This window comes from Carcharhinus amblyrhynchos, unplaced genomic scaffold (genome assembly GCF_965287045.1).
Source record: "Carcharhinus amblyrhynchos unplaced genomic scaffold, sCarAmb.v2.hapA chromosome_172, whole genome shotgun sequence".
NCBI lineage: Eukaryota > Metazoa > Chordata > Chondrichthyes > Carcharhiniformes > Carcharhinidae > Carcharhinus > Carcharhinus amblyrhynchos.
This window is the reverse complement of record NW_027649912.1, coordinates 258,525-276,578: the sequence shown is the minus strand read 5'-3', so window position 1 is coordinate 276,578 and position 18,054 is coordinate 258,525. Positions and strand designations below refer to the sequence as shown.

The 18,054-nt window shown below is 48.0% G+C and overlaps 1 protein-coding gene across 1 annotated transcript in view; it reads left to right on the top strand.

The window, feature by feature from the left end:
* LOC145338784 (NACHT, LRR and PYD domains-containing protein 3-like) overlaps positions 1–13,237 on the top strand; it is a 72,078-nt gene extending 58,841 nt beyond the window's left edge. Inside the window, exons 9-11 of the mRNA XM_080183177.1 lie at positions 5,925–5,935; positions 6,669–6,836; positions 12,537–13,237. Coding sequence (XP_080039303.1) covers positions 5,925–5,935; positions 6,669–6,836; positions 12,537–12,624 — 267 coding nt within the window. The 3' untranslated portion in view covers positions 12,625–13,237. The remainder of the gene's footprint in view (positions 1–5,924; positions 5,936–6,668; positions 6,837–12,536) is intronic.
* Positions 13,238–18,054: the final 4,817 nt, after the last annotated feature.

Genomic DNA, 18,054 nt, shown 5'->3' with positions numbered 1-18,054 from the left:
GGGTTTGAAATGCGTGTACTTTAATGCGAGGAGTATTCGCAATAAAGTGGATGAACTTGCAGTGTGGATCAGTACCTGGGACTTTGATGTTGTGGCCATTTCAGAGACATGGATAGAGCAGGGTCAGGAATGGATGCTGCAGGTCCCGGGGTTCAAATGCTTCAGTCGGAGTAGAGAAGGAGGTAGAAGGGGGGGGAGGGGTAGCTTTATTGGTCAAGGACTGTATCACAGTGTCAGAGAGGAAGTTTGATGAGGACTTGTCTGTTGAGGTAGTATGGGCGGAGATTAGAAATAGGAGAGGAGAGGTCACCCTGTTGGGAGTCTTTTATAGACCTCCAAAAAGTTCTAGAGAGGTTGAGGAAAGGATTGCAGAGACGATCCTGGTTAGGAGTGAAAGTAATAGGGTAATTGTTATGGGGGACTTTAACTTTACTAATATTGATTGGAATTGTTATAGCTCTAGCTCGTTAGAGGGGTCAGTTTTTGTACAAAGCGTGCAGGAAGGTTTTTTGACTCAGTATGTAGATAGGCCAACTAGAGGTGAGGCTATATTGGATTTGGTGCTGGGAAATGAGCCAGACCAGGTGCTAGACTTGGAAGTTGGTGTGCATTTTGGTGATAGTGACCACAATTCGGTTACGTTCACCTTAGTGATGGAAAGGGATAGGCATGAACCTCGGGCCAGTGGTTTTAGCTGGGGGAAGGGTAATTATGAGGCTATTAGGAGAGAATTAGGAAACATAGGTTGGACTAGGAGATTACAGGGACTGGGAACGTCTGAAATGTGGAGTTTTTTCAAGGAGCAGCTACTGCGAGTCTGTGATAGGTATGTCCCTGTCAGGCAAGGTGGAATTGGTAGGGCTAGGGAACCGTGGTGCACCAAAAAAGTTGATTCGTTGGTTCAAAAGAAAAAGGAGGCTTATGTTCGGATGAGACGTGAGCACTCGGATAGTGCACTAGAGAGCTTTAGATTGGCTAGGAGGGAGTTGAAGAGCGAGCTAAGAAGGGCTAAAAGAAGACATGAGAAGACTTTGGCTGATAGGGTTAAGGAGAATCCTAAGGCGTTCTATAGGTATGTCAAGAACAGAAGGTTGGTTAGGACAAGGTTAGGGCCAGTTATAGACGGCAGAGGGAAGTTATGTGTGGAACCGGAGGAGATTGGTGAAGCATTGAACCAATATTTCTCTTCGGTGTTCACGCAGGGGGACATGGATATAGCTGAGGAGGACACTGGGTTGCAGGGGAGTAGAATTGACAGTGTTACAGTTGATAAGGAGGATGTGCTGGATATTCTGGAGGGTCTGAAAATAGATAAGTCCCCTGGTCCGGATGGGATTTACCCCAGGATTCTCTGGGAGGCAAGAGAAGTGATTGCAGAGCCTCTGGCTCTGATCTTCAGGTCGTCGTTGGCCTCTGGTATAGTACCAGAAGATTGGAGGTTAGCGAATGTTGTCCCATTGTTTAAGAAGGGGAATAGAGACTTCCCCGGGAATTATAGACCGGTGAGTCTCACTTCTGTTGTGGGCAAGGTTTTGGAAAAAATTATTAGGGATAGGATTTATAGTTATTTGGAGAGCAATGAGTTGATTGGAGATAGTCAGCATGGTTTTGTGGAGGGTAGGTCGTGCCTTACTAACCTTATTGAGTTTTTTGAGAAAGTGACCAAAGAGGTGGATGGGGGTAAGGCAGTGGACGTGGTGAATATGGATTTTAGTAAGGCGTTTGATAAGGTTCACCATGGTAGGCTTCTGCAGAAAATGCAGATGTATGGGATTGGGGGTGATCTAGGGAACTGGATCAGAAATTGGCTAGCGGATAGGAGACAGAGGGTGGTGGTTGATGGTAAGTATTCGTCATGGAGTTCGGTTACGAGTGGTGTGCCTCAGGGATCTGTTTTGGGGCCACTGCTGTTTGTGATTTTTATTAATGATCTGGATGAGGGTATAGTTGGGTGGATCAGTAAATTTGCTGATGACACCAAAATTGGAGGTGTGGTAGATAGTGAGGAAGGGTGTCATAGTTTGCAGGAAGACTTAGACAGGTTGCAGAGCTGGGCCGAGAAGTGGCGGATGGAGTTTAATGCAGAGAAGTGTGAGGTAATTCACTTTGGTAGGAATATCAGATGTGTTGAGTATAGGGCTAACGGGAGGACTTTGAATAGTGTGGAGGAGCAGAGGGATCTAGGTGTATGTGTACATAGATCCCTGAAAGTTGGGAATCAAGTAGATAAGGTTGTTAAGAAGGCATACGGTGTCTTGGCGTTTATTGGTAGGGGGATTGAATTTAGGAGTCGTAGCGTTATGTTGCAACTGTACACAACTCTGGTGCGGCCGCACTTGGAGTATTGTGTGCAGTTCTGGTCCCCACATTACAGGAAGGATGTGGAGGCTTTGGAGAGGGTGCAGAGGAGGTTTACCAGGATGTTGCCTGGTATGGAGGGGAGGTCCTATGAGGAGAGGCTGAGGGATTTGGGGTTGTTTTCGCTGGAAAGAAGGCGGCTAAGAGGGGATCTTATTGAAACATATAAGATGATTAAAGGTTTAGATAGGGTGGATAGTGATAGCCTTTTTCCTCTGATTGAGAAAGCTAGCACGAGGGGGCATGGCTTTAAATTAAGGGGGGGTAGTTATAGGACGGATGTCAGGGGCAGGTTCTTTACCCAGAGGGTGGTGAGGGATTGGAATGCCCTGCCTGCTGCAGTTGTAAATGCGCCTAGTTTGGGGGTGTTTAAGAGATCCGTGGATAGGTTTATGGATGAAATGGGATTGGTTTAGGTTAGTGGGTCATTGTTTGTTTTTTTTTAACTGGTCGGCACAACATCATGGGCCGAAGGGCCTGTTCTGCGCTGTAATGTTCTATGTTCTATGTGTGTGTTTCCTCTGGGTGCTCCGGTTTCCTCCCACACTCCAAAGATATGTATGGTAGATGAATCGCCATGATAAAATTGTCTTTGGTGAACCAAGATGTGTAGATTAGGAGGATTAGCCCTTGTAAATTTGAGGTTATGGGGAGCGGACCTTGGTAAGATACTCCGTCAGAGTGTCTTGATAGGTGGAATGACGACCTCCTACACGAGGGATTCTGTAGTTGCATGGTTCACTCACAAGAGGTTATTAAAGAAAATTGGAGCACATGGGATTGGGAGCAATTTACCAGCATGGATTGGGAACTGGTTAGTGGACAGAAACAAGGAGTTGGAATAAATAGGTTATTTTTGGGTTATGATGTGGAGATGCCGGCGTTGGACTGGGACAAACACAGTAAGAAGTGTCACAACACCAGGTTAAAGTCCAGCAGGTTTATTTGGTAGCAAGTTAGTGGCGTTTGCTTCCAGATAAACCTGATGGACTTCAACCTGGTGCTGTGAGAGAATTACCTGTTTTTGGATTGACAACCTCGAACTAGTGGAGTACAGCAGCTATTCAGAATCTATATCAATGATATGGATGTGGGGATCAAATGTAATATTTCCAAATTTGTGAATAATAGAAAACCATGTGGAAATCTGAATTGTGAGAAGGATGCAATGATGTTTGAAGGGGATGTGCAGAGGCCCAGGGAGTGGACAGATGTTTTCCAGCTGGACTACAAGGTGGAAAAATGTGAGGTTATCGAATTGTGTAGGAAAAACAGACATTAAGACATCTCCAAATATATTTTGATGTCCTTGTTCATGAGGCACTGAAAGCGAAGATGAGAGCAATTAAAATAACAAATGGTATGTTAGACATTATTCTAAGAGGATTTGAGTTGAGGAAAAAGATGTCTTCCTGTAATTATCTGCAGCCTTGCTGAAACCAACCTGGAGAATTGTGGACAGTTTTGGTCTCCTGATCGAAGCAAAGATGTACTTGGCATGTAAAGAAGGTTCACTAAAATAGGTCCAGGGACAGATGGATTGTCCTCTGAGGAACAAAAACACTTTATTCCCAGGCCTTTAGAAGAATGATAGCTGAACGTATTCAAACCTACACTATTTTACAGAGTTCAATAGGCCAGATTCAGAAAGGATGTTTCCCCTTGCTGGAGGGTCTGAAACCTGGGACACAATCTGAGAATAAGGGACAGTTATTTAGGCTGAGATGAGGGGTATTTGTTTCCCATTAGAATGCTGGTGAATCAAGGAATGCAGGGATAATGTTGGAAATGGTGTTGAAGCAGAGGATCAGCCATGGTCACATTGAATGATGGAGTGGATTTGAAGGACAGAATGGATGATTCCTGCTCCTGTTTCTTAACGTTCTTATTGCAATAGGAATGGAAGGTAAGAGTAAGAAGGTTTTGCTGCAGTTTTACATGTCCTTCATTAGAACACAACTAGAGTAATGTGTATAGTGTTGAGTTATTTACCTAAAGGATAGAATTGTATTAGAACCAGTTCAGAGAAAGTTCACATGGCTGATTCCTGGGATGGAGAGGTTTATTTTCTGAGGAAAATTTCAGATTGGAACAAAATCTGTTAAAGTTTAGAAGATTAGAAGGTGATCGCATTGAGGAGATGAAACAGAGGAGTTGCTGAGAGGCTGTTTCTTTTTGTCCAGGACAAGGGGACAGATTTTAAAATGTAATTGTCAGTCCCTTAAGACTGAGATGAGGAGAATTTATTTTTTAGATGGTTGCTGGTCAGTGGAATTCTCTTCCCTGGAGACTAGTGGAGGCAGAGTCATTGAATATATTCAAGGCTGAGTTAAGAATGATTTTGGATTGAGGAGTGAATAAGGGTTACAGGGAGTGACGGGAAAAAGTTGTGACTACAATTCGATCAGCCGTGATGGAGTCTGCTCGAGGGGCTGAATGGCCTTCTGCTGCTCCTAGTTATTTTGTTCTGACCCCAATACGTCCTTCAGACTGCTCTCTGTGACCAGTGATGGATACACAAACTCTATGTTTTATCCTCACCGGACACTCTCCTGTTCCCATTCATTAGGCCACCCACTCAACCCATCTCACCAGCAGTAATGACCCACTCTGCCCCCAGGCCTTCCTGATCCAGCACTTCATCTTCCATTGGTGTAAGGATGGTAAGATCTGGATGTCTCCACTCTTCTTCACTCATTCCCTGATGATGTTTGCTCTCTTTCCAAACACACAAATTGTTCATCACCATCAAACACATGCTCTAGCCCAGGGTTGTCCAACGTGTGGACCAAGGGGTGAATGTGACCCTCGAAGCCCCTCAATGCGGCCCCCGGAGCGAGTTTCCAGAATCTCAGTCACACAGTTCAGTTTGAATGGAAGAATCTGTGTGGAGCTGCTCCTCCAATCACAGGCCGTTTCTTTCCCATGTTTGCTGCTGATGGGTTTTTGAGCCAAACTGCAGTAAATGTGGGAGAGAAACAATTTGTGATTGATGAGGATTAAACTCTAATCATCATCTTTATTTATTCCTCATTATTGTGCTCAGCAAGTTGTTTCTTTTCATATCTCAGTTTAGTTTTTAATTGAAATTTCTGCTGTGTCAAACTTGATCATTCTGAAATTTACTCATCGGCCCCTTGAGTGAGAAAAACATTGCCATGTGTTTGCCCAGTGAATATGTTGGTGAACCCTGCTCTAGCCTATGCTGGTGCCAGCCTAACGGACATGTCTCTGACAGTCAATGCTGCTGCCTTTGCATTGCCGGTGTCTGGGTGGAGATGTTCTTTCTACAATTTCCCTCTCATCCTTATTCACATATCAGGCTGTGCTGCACTCACTGTGTCAGAACACATCAGGACATTGATCCTTTTCCACACTGTAACCACGTGTCTGAAACCTGCTCACCTCCCAGCAATCTCCATCCAGACTGGCTTGTAATGATGGGATAACCTCCTCCCATCCTGAGGGAACAGGACCTCCCTCTGAGCCTGAGCAGCCGGAGGAGCCCCTCCAGGAGGAATTAGTGATTGGGGGGGTAACCCTTGCTCTGCTTTCTGACATTTCAGCCCCTCATTCAGTAAGTAGAGCTCCCTCGCTGCTCCCTCCAGAGCTGCTGTGTTTGAAAGTCCTGCTGGCTGCCTTTGGAGATGGTGCCAGCATTGCCTGAACCGGGACTGTCCCCTGCCCAGGCTGCCTCAGTGGGCAGCTCCCCCTGCCTGCCAGCCGTTAATTGTCCCCCTCTGACAATATCACCTTCATAACTCTGCCTATCCTGCCCACACAGACACACCACCCATTTCCAATCCCCATGTTGGGAATTCACAGCTTCTGGGAAACTCACAGCCATTATCTTCACCCTCACCACAAACTGCATTCCCAAACCACTGACCATCCCATGTCCCTCCCGAGCCACTCCGAGTAGGGACATGGGGATCCTGTGATTATGGTCCTGTCCCATCATCACTTTTACCATTTAATCACTCCTGTCATTCCAGTTTGTCCTTTCTTTGTTTCATCCCCAGCCACCCACCGCTGTCCCTTCAAACCTGTCAATTCACTGCCAGTTCCCAGTTCCAATGGAAGCTCAAACTTTACCCCTGTTTCTCTCTTCACAAATATTTCCCTAACCTGCCGAGCATTTCCAGTTTATTTATATTTCATTTTCAGCATTGAGTATTTCCTCATTCTACAGAAATGCAAGTTGTGTTTTTAGAATGTCTCCTACAATACATTATTATTGTTATTAACAGTATTATATAAAACACTGGGGATTGAGCCTGATTCCTGTTATTTCTCTCTCTGGTCTCCAGTCTGTATAAGAACACACTCACAGATTCTTGTGCTGAGGATCTTGTCTCCGTTCTCTGTACAAACCAGTCACTGAGGTTTCTGAACCTGGGATTAAACTCCTTCACAGGTCAATCTGTCCCTGCTCTCCGCCGCCTCATACTGACCTGCAGGAGTCTGAAATGGATCTGGTGAGTGTTTGTGTTAATGTTTAGTGTAATAATTAAAATATAAATGGATTTAAAATATAAATGGGCCTGAATCTTCCAAGCAGCAGCAATGGTAAGCAGATTGCCGGCATGTGTGAAAATTCCCTCAACCTGAAACTGCTGCATATTTCTCCCAGAATCTTCAGCACAGTGACACCGGGGAGATCCATCAGAGCAGAGTCAGGGAAGAGAGAGCACACACCCTATTTACAGCACAGTGACCCCGGGGAGCTCCGTCAGAGCAGAGTCGGGGAAGAGAGAGCACACACCCTATTTACAGCACAGTGACCCCGGGGAGCTCCATCAGAGCAGAGTCGGGGAAGAGAGAGCACACACCCTATTTACAGCACAGTGACCCCGGGGAGATCCGTCAGAGCAGAGTCGGGGAAGAGAGAGCACACACCCTATTTACAGCACAGTGACCCCGGGGAGCTCCGTCAGAGCAGAGTCGGGGAAGAGAGAGCACACACCCTATTTACAGCACAGTGACCCCGGGAGATCCATCAGAGCAGAGTCGGGGAAGAGAGAGCACACAGCCTATTTACAGCACAGTGACCCCGGGGAGCTCCGTCAGAGCAGAGTCGGGGAAGAGAGAGCACACACCCTATTTACAGCACAGTGACCCCGGGGAGATCCGTCAGAGCAGAGTCGGGGAAGAGAGAGCACACACCCTATTTACAGCACAGTGACCCCGGGGAGATCCGTCAGAGCAGAGTCGGGGAAGAGAGAGCACACACCCTATTTACAGCACAGTGACCCCGGGGAGCTCCATCAGAGCAGAGTCGGGGAAGAGAGAGCACACACCCTATTTACAGCACAGTGACCCCGGGGAGATCCGTCAGAGCAGAGTCGGGGAAGAGAGAGCACACACCCTATTTACAGCACAGTGACCCCGGGGAGATCCATCAGAGCAGAGTCGGGGAAGAGAGAGCACACACCCTATTTACAGCACAGTGACCCCAGGGAGCTCCGTCAGAGCAGAGTCGGGGAAGAGAGAGCACACACCCTATTTACAGCACAGTGACCCCGGGGAGCTCCGTCAGAGCAGAGTCGGGGAAGAGAGAGCACACACCCTATTTACAGCACAGTGACCCCGGGGAGATCCATCAGAGCAGAGTCGGGGAAGAGAGAGCACACACCCTATTTACAGTACAGTGACCCCGGGGAGCTCCGTCAGAGCAGAGTCGGGGAAGAGAGAGCACACACCCTATTTACAGCACAGTGACCCCGGGGAGCTCCGTCAGAGCAGAGTCGGGGAAGAGAGAGCACACACCCTATTTACAGTACAGTGACCCCGGGGAGCTCCGTCAGAGCAGAGTCGGGGAAGAGAGAGCACACACCCTATTTACAGCACAGTGACCCCGGGGAGCTCCATCAGAGCAGAGTCGGGGAAGAGAGAGCACACACCCTATTTACAGCACAGTGACCCCGGGGAGCTCCGTCAGAGTCGGGGAAGAGAGAGCACACACCCTATTTACAGCACAGTGACCCCGGGGAGCTCCGTCAGAGCAGAGTCGGGGAAGAGAGAGCACACACCCTATTTACAGCAAAGTGACCCCGGGGAGCTCCATCAGAGCAGAGTCGGGGAAGAGAGAGCACACACCCTATTTACAGCACAGTGATCCCGGGGAGCTCCATCAGAGCAGAGTCGGGGAAGAGAGAGCACACACCCTATTTACAGCACAGTGATCCCGGGGAGCTCCGTCAGAGTCGGGGAAGAGAGAGCACACACCCTATTTACAGCACAGTGACCCCGGGGAGCTCCATCAGAGCAGAGTCGGGGAAGAGAGAGCACACACCCTATTTACAGCACAGTGACCCCGGGGAGCTCCGTCAGAGCAGAGTCGGGGAAGAGAGAGCACACACCCTATTTACAGCACAGTGACCCCGGGGAGCTCCATCAGAGCAGAGTCGGGGAAGAGAGAGCACACACCCTATTTACAGCACAGTGACCCCGGGGAGCTCCATCAGAGCAGAGTCGGGGAAGAGAGAGCACACACCCTATTTACAGCACAGTGACCCCGGGGAGCTCCATCAGAGCAGAGTCGGGGAAGAGAGAGCACACACCCTATTTACAGCACAGTGACCCCGGGGAGCTCCGTCAGAGCAGAGTCGGGGAAGAGAGAGCACACACCCTATTTACAGCACAGTGACCCCGGGGAGCTCCGTCAGAGTCGGGGAAGAGAGAGCACACACCCTATTTACAGCACAGTGACCCCGGGGAGCTCCATCAGAGCAGAGTCGGGGAAGAGAGAGCACACACCCTATTTACAGCACAGTGACCCCGGGGAGCTCCATCAGAGCAGAGTCGGGGAAGAGAGAGCACACACCCTATTTACAGCACAGTGACCCCGGGGAGCTCCATCAGAGCAGAGTCGGGGAAGAGAGAGCACACACCCTATTTACAGCACAGTGACCCCGGGGAGCTCCGTCAGAGTCGGGGAAGAGAGAGCACACACCCTATTTACAGCACAGTGACCCCGGGGAGCTCCATCAGAGCAGAGTCGGGGAAGAGAGAGCACACACCCTATTTTCAGCACAGTGACCCCGGGGAGCTCCATCAGAGCAGAGTCGGGGAAGAGAGAGCACACACCCTATTTACAGCACAGTGACCCCGGGGAGCTCCGTCAGAGCAGAGTCGGGGAAGAGAGAGCACACACCCTATTTACAGCACAGTGACCCCGGGGAGCTCCGTCAGAGCAGAGTCGGGGAAGAGAGAGCACACACCCTATTTACAGCACAGTGACCCCGGGGAGCTCCGTCAGAGCAGAGTCGGGGAAGAGAGAGCACACACCCTATTTACAGCACAGTGACCCTGGGGAGCTCCATCAGTGCAGAGTCGGGGAAGAGAGAGCACACACCCTATTTACAGCACAGTGACCCCGGGGAGCTCCATCAGAGCAGAGTCGGGGAAGAGAGAGCACACACCCTATTTACAGCACAGTGACCCTGGGGAGCTCCATCAGTGCAGAGTCGGGGAAGAGAGAGCACACACCCTATTTACAGCACAGTGACCCCGGGGAGCTCCGTCAGAGCAGAGTCGGGGAAGAGAGAGCACACACCCTATTTACAGCACAGTGACCCCGGGGAGCTCCATCAGAGCAGAGTCGGGGAAGAGAGAGCACACACCCTATTTACAGCACAGTGATCCCGGGGAGCTCCATCAGAGCAGAGTCGGGGAAGAGAGAGCACACACCCTATTTACAGCACAGTGATCCCGGGGAGCTCCATCAGAGCAGAGTCGGGGAAGAGAGAGCACACACCCTATTTACAGCACAGTGATCCCGGGGAGCTCCGTCAGAGTCGGGGAAGAGAGAGCACACACCCTATTTACAGCACAGTGACCCCGGGGAGCTCCATCAGAGCAGAGTCGGGGAAGAGAGAGCACACACCCTATTTACAGCACAGTGACCCCGGGGAGCTCCATCAGAGCAGAGTCGGGGAAGAGAGAGCACACACCCTATTTACAGCACAGTGACCCCGGGAGATCCATCAGAGCAGAGTCGGGGAAGAGAGAGCACACACCCTATTTACAGCAAAGTGACCCCGGGGAGCTCCATCAGAGTCGGGGAAGAGAGAGCACACACCCTATTTACAGCACAGTGACCCCGGGGAGATCCGTCAGAGCAGAGTCGGGGAAGAGAGAGCACACACCCTATTTACAGCACAGTGACCCCGGGGAACTCCGTCAGAGTCGGGGAAGAGAGAGCACACACCCTATTTACAGCACAGTGACCCCGGGGGAGCTCCGTCAGAGCAGAGTCGGGGAAGAGAGAGCACACACCCTATTTACAGCACAGTGACCCCGGGGAGCTCCGTCAGAGCAGAGTCGGGGAAGAGAGAGCACACACCCTATTTACAGCACAGTGACCCCGGGGAGCTCCATCAGAGCAGAGTCGGGGAAGAGAGAGCACACACCCTATTTACAGCACAGTGACCCCGGGGAGATCCGTCAGAGCAGAGTCGGGGAAGAGAGAGCACACACCCTATTTACAGCACAGTGACCCCGGGGAGCTCCATCAGAGTCGGGGAAGAGAGAGCACACACCCTATTTACAGCACAGTGACCCCGGGGAGCTCCGTCAGAGCAGAGTCGGGGAAGAGAGAGCACACACCCTATTTACAGCACAGTGACCCCGGGGAGCTCCATCAGAGCAGAGTCGGGGAAGAGAGAGCACACACCCTATTTACAGCACAGTGACCCCGGGGAGCTCCATCAGAGCAGAGTCGGGGAAGAGAGAGCACACACCCTATTTACAGCACAGTGACCCCGGGGAGCCCCGTCAGAGCAGAGTCGGGGAAGAGAGAGCACACACCCTATTTACAGCACAGTGACCCCGGGGAGATCCATCAGAGTCGGGGAAGAGAGAGCACACACCCTATTTACAGCACAGTGACCCCGGGGAGCTCCATCAGAGCAGAGTCGGGGAAGAGAGAGCACACACCCTATTTACAGCACTGCGACACCGGGAGCTCCATCAGAGAGAGCACACACCCTATTTACAGCACTGAGACACCGGGAGCTCCATCAGAGACAGCACACACCCTATTTACAGCACTGAGACACCGGGAGCTCCATCAGAGCAGAGTCAGGGAAGAGAGAGCACACACCCTATTTACAGCACTGCGACACCGGGAGCTCCATCAGAGCAGAGTCGGGGAAGAGAGAGCACACACCCTATTTACAGCACAGTGACCCCGGGGAGCTCCATCAGTGTTAGTTGATTGGGGGAGTGAATGGGTTGGTGTGTCGCTGGATGAATGGTTAGTCAGGGAGCTGGGGAGAGGTTGGAGGATTAGTTCTGGGTGTCGTGGGAGTGGATGAGTTGTATTGTGTTCGGTTGGAGGGTTAATCGGGAGTTTGGATGGTGACTGGGAGTTGGTCATGTTATTGGGGTCTAAACAGATGTGGTTGTGTGGTGGGGGGTTGGGATTGGTTAATAGCTTTGAAGAGGGTAGTGGGGTGGGGTTGGTTCTGGGGGAATGAGTTTAAATCAGAGGTTTAGTCAAGAATGTATTGAAGAGGCAGCTGGATAGAGCCCTTGGGGTGAACGGGATCAAAGGTTATGGGGAGAAAGCAGGATGAGGCTATTGAGTTGGACGATCAGACATGATGGTGATGGATGGTGGAGCAGGTTCGAAGGGCCAAATGGCCTCCTCCTGCTCCGATCTTCTATGTTTCTATGTCAGGTGAGGAGAGGTTGGCTCAGGATGAGGCCAAGTTGGGAGGGTTAGTCCGATTAGTTTAAGGGCTCATGGGAGGTGGCCAGGCTGGAGGGGAGGTAGGGATGAGTGGGTCTAGTCAGATTGTGGGAGGTGTAGTATGGGGGATCAGTGGGAAGTGATTGGGGGACTCGGTTGTGCTATTCAGGTATTAGCCCAGGTGGTGAGCTGTCTAACATTACCTGAGTAACTATCCAGGTAAATTTTGTGGATCTGTCCCAAGTCTCTGACTCTAACTGCAGCAGGGGACTTCCCCAATAGTAGTTACTCCCTCTGGGACAATTCCCAGGTAGATCAGTGTGTCAGGACATCCACAGGGTCCCGATGCTCATCTTCAGCTGTGTGTCTGGGTCTCTGGTGATCCAGAAACCAGAAGATTTGTCCCATTAACTCCAGTCTCCTGTTATTTACCCTGTTGTTCAATCTGTTTATTTCCTGTTTCATCTTTAATCTGTTTCAGGCTGTGGGGAAATCGGTTCAGTTCAAATGGAAGGAGACAGCTGGAGTCACTGCGGGGATCCAGATCGGGACAGACAGTGAAACTGTGAACATTTCAATCTCTGAACATTGCTGCTCCACCGGTTACAGTGAAATCCTGAATTGTGAAGATCTTCGACAGCTCCTTCCAAACCCTTCATTCCTGCCCCTCTCCCTCCCTATTCCATCAGCCCCTCCAGCCTGGCAGTGATTTCCCTGCTTACCTGGTTTCCCAGCTGGAAAACTGTTGTAGTTTTAGTCTCCACATTGAAGGAAAGATTGCTGCAAACCATTGTTTAAGCAGCAATGTGTTGTCAGTGTTCTCAGTAACAGAGTCTTCACCCTCCTTTCAAAATGGAGCAGCAGAGATCATTCTCCAGAGAGAGGGAACAGTGTGTGTGATTCTGATAGTACCCAGCAGAGGACAGATTGGTCAATCTTGTCAGAGTTTCCTCTCTGTCTCTGTGAATGAATTAAAGGCTCCACCAGCCTCTCCTCAAAACCTCTTTCACTATCTGGGGATTAAAGTCACACAATGCCACCATCTGCTGGTGGCTCACACCTACTGCAGGCGCTGCTTTTTGTGAGCCTCAGACAAGTTCAGTCAGTCCCATGTCTGCATCTGGGAACCGGTTACTGCAGTGTGAATATTGAACAATATTGACAGGGATCGGAGTTTACAGCAGGAACCTCAGCTGGTGAATTAACCCTTTTATCACCAGACACTGTACATGAACTCTGTTCCCTCATTCCCTATGGGAGATATTGTCTGGAGATTGTCCTTAGGGATGATCTCAGACTGTAATGTGTACATTTGGTGCAGTTATTAGACACTAATTCCATTCAGAATGGGAGTGGGTAAACTGTGCTGCACTCTGTAATTCCTGTGTCAGACATTCAGTGTTTAATCTTCCACAGTGGATCTTACTAATGGATCTTTTAATATTTCCCAGATAATTGTCTCAATCTCACAGACTGATACTTTGAAAATTGGAAATACAAACATTTTGAGACACAATTACAACCATATCAATTTTGTCCGTGCTCGAACAGAAAATAATTTACAAACAAACTATTCCCCTTTTCCTTTTGCTTTACAATTCCACAGGTTGATACAGAGAGCAGTTCCATTGGAATCCAAACCTGCCAATTATCAACATCAACACAAGTTCCCACATATTTACCTGGGAAAGTTTCAGTGTTGACTTTGGTGAAGCAGGGTGTTGATTCCTTAACCCACAACACGCACGCGCACACACATACACACACACACATACACACACACACATACACACACACACACATACACACACACACACATACATACACACATACACACACACGCACACACACATACATACACACACACGCACACACATACACACACACATACACACACACGCACACACACATACATACACACACACACACACACACATACACACACACACACACACATGGTAAATGTTAATTCAATTATTTCTGGAACTGTTAAAATCCCAAATGCACAGGTTGATTAAAGTGTTTCCAAACCAAAGGTGGAATATGTTTCTGATTTATAATCTGAATCACACAGGGGCACTGACATTCGCCCACAAAAACATACAATCACAAGCATAATCTCACACACACACACACACACACACACACACATTCACACAGAGACACAGTGCCACAATCATGGAACCAAACATACAGATACATAATCATACACATACACACATCTGTGCATCCTACACACATCCCTCCAAACACACACACTGATACACACAGACACAAACTGACACCAACACACACACATTCACACACTGACAAACTCACCCACAAGTTCCAGGTCACAGAGATACACACTCCCTGAAACACACACATACAAAGCCAGACAAATCCACACTCTTACCCACGTATTGACACACACAGAGAGACTTCAGAGGGAAACACAGAATCTCTCTTAAATACACACAACACACATCACAAACCCATGCATTACAGCGGTTAATAAATTCTCAGCACCCCATAAACAAATGAAATTTAATTTAGACAACAGTGATAACATTTCCTCTGAAACCGACATCCCTAGACCGAAAATAACAAATGAACACTGGGGCAGCACTGGACAGGATCGGAGCCTCGGAAATACAGTTTCCTCTTTCCTTGTTCCTTATATCTCACTGAGCAGATCCAGAGCTATCGCACAGAAAGCTAGAATTCACAATTTCACTCTGTCCCTGCACACTCACCCCAGCTTTATTTAATTTCTGAATGTATGATTTATTTTGGATTGTCCCAAATATCTCAGGACTGATGCATGATGTCAGATATGACCATTATTTATCAAACTGTTTATTTTACCATGACAGATATTACCTGGGGTTTGTCAGATTGTTGTTTTTCATCCATCTGCAGTTGCAGATGTCAGCGTTGAAAAGTAGAGAGATATTCTATACCATTAAAAACATCACATTGAATCAGGGAAATTCTTCAAAGACTATGAATTAATCACTTTCAAATTAGTATCATTTCTTCAGAACAAACTATTCACATCATCTATTATTACAATTTAAACTCACTTTATTGTGTTGTCTGTGCTAGTTTTAACTGAACACTGCTCAGTATGTGATATGATCTGTGTTATTGAGTTTTGAAAGAGAAAGGGTTAATGCTGCTGCTCTGTAATTGTAATGGATATTCCTCATTTTATCATCTGTATCACTGTAGGTATTTGTAATTAAATATTGCATTTTTTTATGTTCAATGCTAATTAGTAATCACTGCACTCCTGAAACTAATACATACACAAGCTAATAAAGAGTGGGGGACTAGGATAAATACTGCAGCTAACAGTGAGAGTGAAACTAAAAAGACCGTAAGATACAGGAGCAGAATTCAGCTGTTCTGCTCATTGAGTCTCCTCCGTCATTTAATCACAGCTGATAACTTTCTCAACCCCATTCTCCCACCTTTCCAATCAACTGCCTGTCTTTCCCTGTCTTAAATACAATCAATGAGAGAGAGAGTAAGCAGAACATGTGAGGGGGAGGGTCAGTGAAGAGTGAGGGTGCGGGGAGAGGGCGATGGGAGATAGTGTGAGGGAAGGAAGTGAGGAAGGAATAAATTCAGAGTGAATGAGGAGGAGAGATGGTGAGGGGAGCTGATGAGAGAGAGTGATGGGGAGAGACAGAGGAGAGAGCAAGAGGACAGGGTGTGAGAGAGGGATGGGGAGAGTGTGTCAGGAATGGAGCGAGCTGGTGTGTGAGTGAGGGGGGGAATGGGGTGGGAGTGATAGGACAAGAGGCTGAGGGAGAAAGGGTGATGTCAGTGAGGGGGAGACACAGAGTATAGGGGAGAGAGTGTGGGGGAAGATTTTCGAAGAATAGTGTGAGATGCGGTGACTGAACAGGAGATATTGTAAGGGACAGATAGAGTGGGGGGAGGGATCATGAGGGTAGATAGAGTGAAGGGAGAGATAGGGAGGGGCGAAAGTGAGGGGAGGGAGCATTGGGAGATAGATTGAATGAAGAGGGGAGGGAAGGGGCAGGAGTAGTGAGAGAAGGTGAGTGAATGAGGGAGAGTGAGTCGGGGGGGAAGAGGGAATGACTGGGAGAGAGCGCAATGGGAGATAGATTGAGTGAAGAGAGAGGGGGAAGGCATTCTGAGGGGGAGAGAAGGTGAATGAATGAGGGAGACAGAGGAAGGAGAGTGTAAGGGGAGAGAGTGAGAAGAGAGTGCAATGGGAGATTGAGTGAAGAGAGAGGGGGAAGGCATTCTGTGGGGGAGAGAAGGTGAATGAATGAGAGAGACAGAGGAAGGAGAGTGTAAGGGGAGAGAGTGAGAAGAGAGTGCAATGGGAGATAGATTGAGTGAAGAGAGAGGTGAGGGGGAGAAAAGTTGACTCAATGAGGAAGTGAGAGTCAGGAGGGAGAATGAAGGGGAGAGAGAAAGGGCAAGAGTAAGTGAGAGAGTGAGTGAGGGGTAGAGTGTGAAGGGAGATGGAGTGCTTTATCCAAGGAATGTTTCATCATATTTTTATGAATTTAGGAAAAGCAGGAATTAAATTGCTCAGCATCCCAGTGTGGCCTCGTGTTTATTTCAATCAGCCCCTTCACATTCAAACATGAAGTTGAAGTTTTGAATACTGTTTGTGTCAGTGTTTGTGGATTCAGTCCTTCTCTCGCGTTTTTCACCTGTCTGAAGAATTTGAATGATAGACATTGTTTAATCATTCCTGGAACTGGTGAATCTTCAGGGGTGACAATCTCATCAAACTAACAAAGAACTGTATCTTTATTCATCCATCATTTCCAATCTCTGAATAGCTCACACACATTTCCAGAATGCAGGGAGCTCTCAATAATCTCCAATTATTTCCCAAAACAATTGTTCCCACTTTACTGCGAGCTACATTCCACTGACACTCCCAAAGCAGGCACAGAAAAGTGACTGGTTATTTTAAACCTTTAACCTGAGCTCTTTGAACTTACCATTCACTCACATTGTACAGAAATGTTGACCCTGTTTTGATGAGAATGACCAGATTAACATTAAATCATGAAAGCAGTTTCCGTACTGAGATTAACCACATTGGCAGCAATTCCAGAATATCAGAGACATTGCTGTGTGTACTGTGTGAATCCAGCTGTGAAATATCGGAATATTTTTCAGCTTCCACATTTTATTGTTTAATAAAAGACATTATTCCATCCATTTTCAATCTAAATCGTGTCAATTTACATCTCCCTGCACTGAAACTCTCCACGGAATAACTCTTTGCAATTTGATATTTCCAGCTATCCTGCTTCCAGTGCTGGCTAATGTTTTGTGTCCTTGGCAAACCAGGGTGTTTAGCGTTCTGTCACATTAAATGGTCAACAAATATGTCAAAACTGTGGATACATTTCAGTGTGTGGGGGTGGGGGAGGTTGTCAGCATGTGGGTCAATGTATTTAAATCTCAAATATGTGCAGTTGTCGGCCGTTTGACTGAACGAACCTGATCCAGTGGTGAAAATGCGGAACAAGAATTTTCAGAGAATAATATGAGACAGATGAGGCTCTTCGACCTGTTCACGGGACAACTAATATCATAACTAATTTAATATCTGGCTCACAGCTATGCATGTTATGATGTACCAAGTAATCATCCAGATTCTTTACAAAGGATGTGACACAACCCACCTCTACCAGCCTCCAGGAAGTAGATTTCAGACCATCACCGACCACCAAGTAAAACAAAATGGTCACATTCCCCACACGTCCTGCCTCTGACCCTTCAATTAATGGGAACGGATAGAAACGGATGCTCCTTATCCACTCGATCAATGGCCCTCATAATCTTGCACGCCTAAATTACGTCACCCCTCAGTCATTGTTGCTCCAGTAAAAACAATCCAAGCCTCTCAATTCTATTTTCACAAGGCTGTTGTCAGACCCCACTTGGAGTACTGTGCGCAGTTCTGGTCACCTCACTATAGGAAGGATGTGGAAGCTATTGAAAGGGTACAGAGG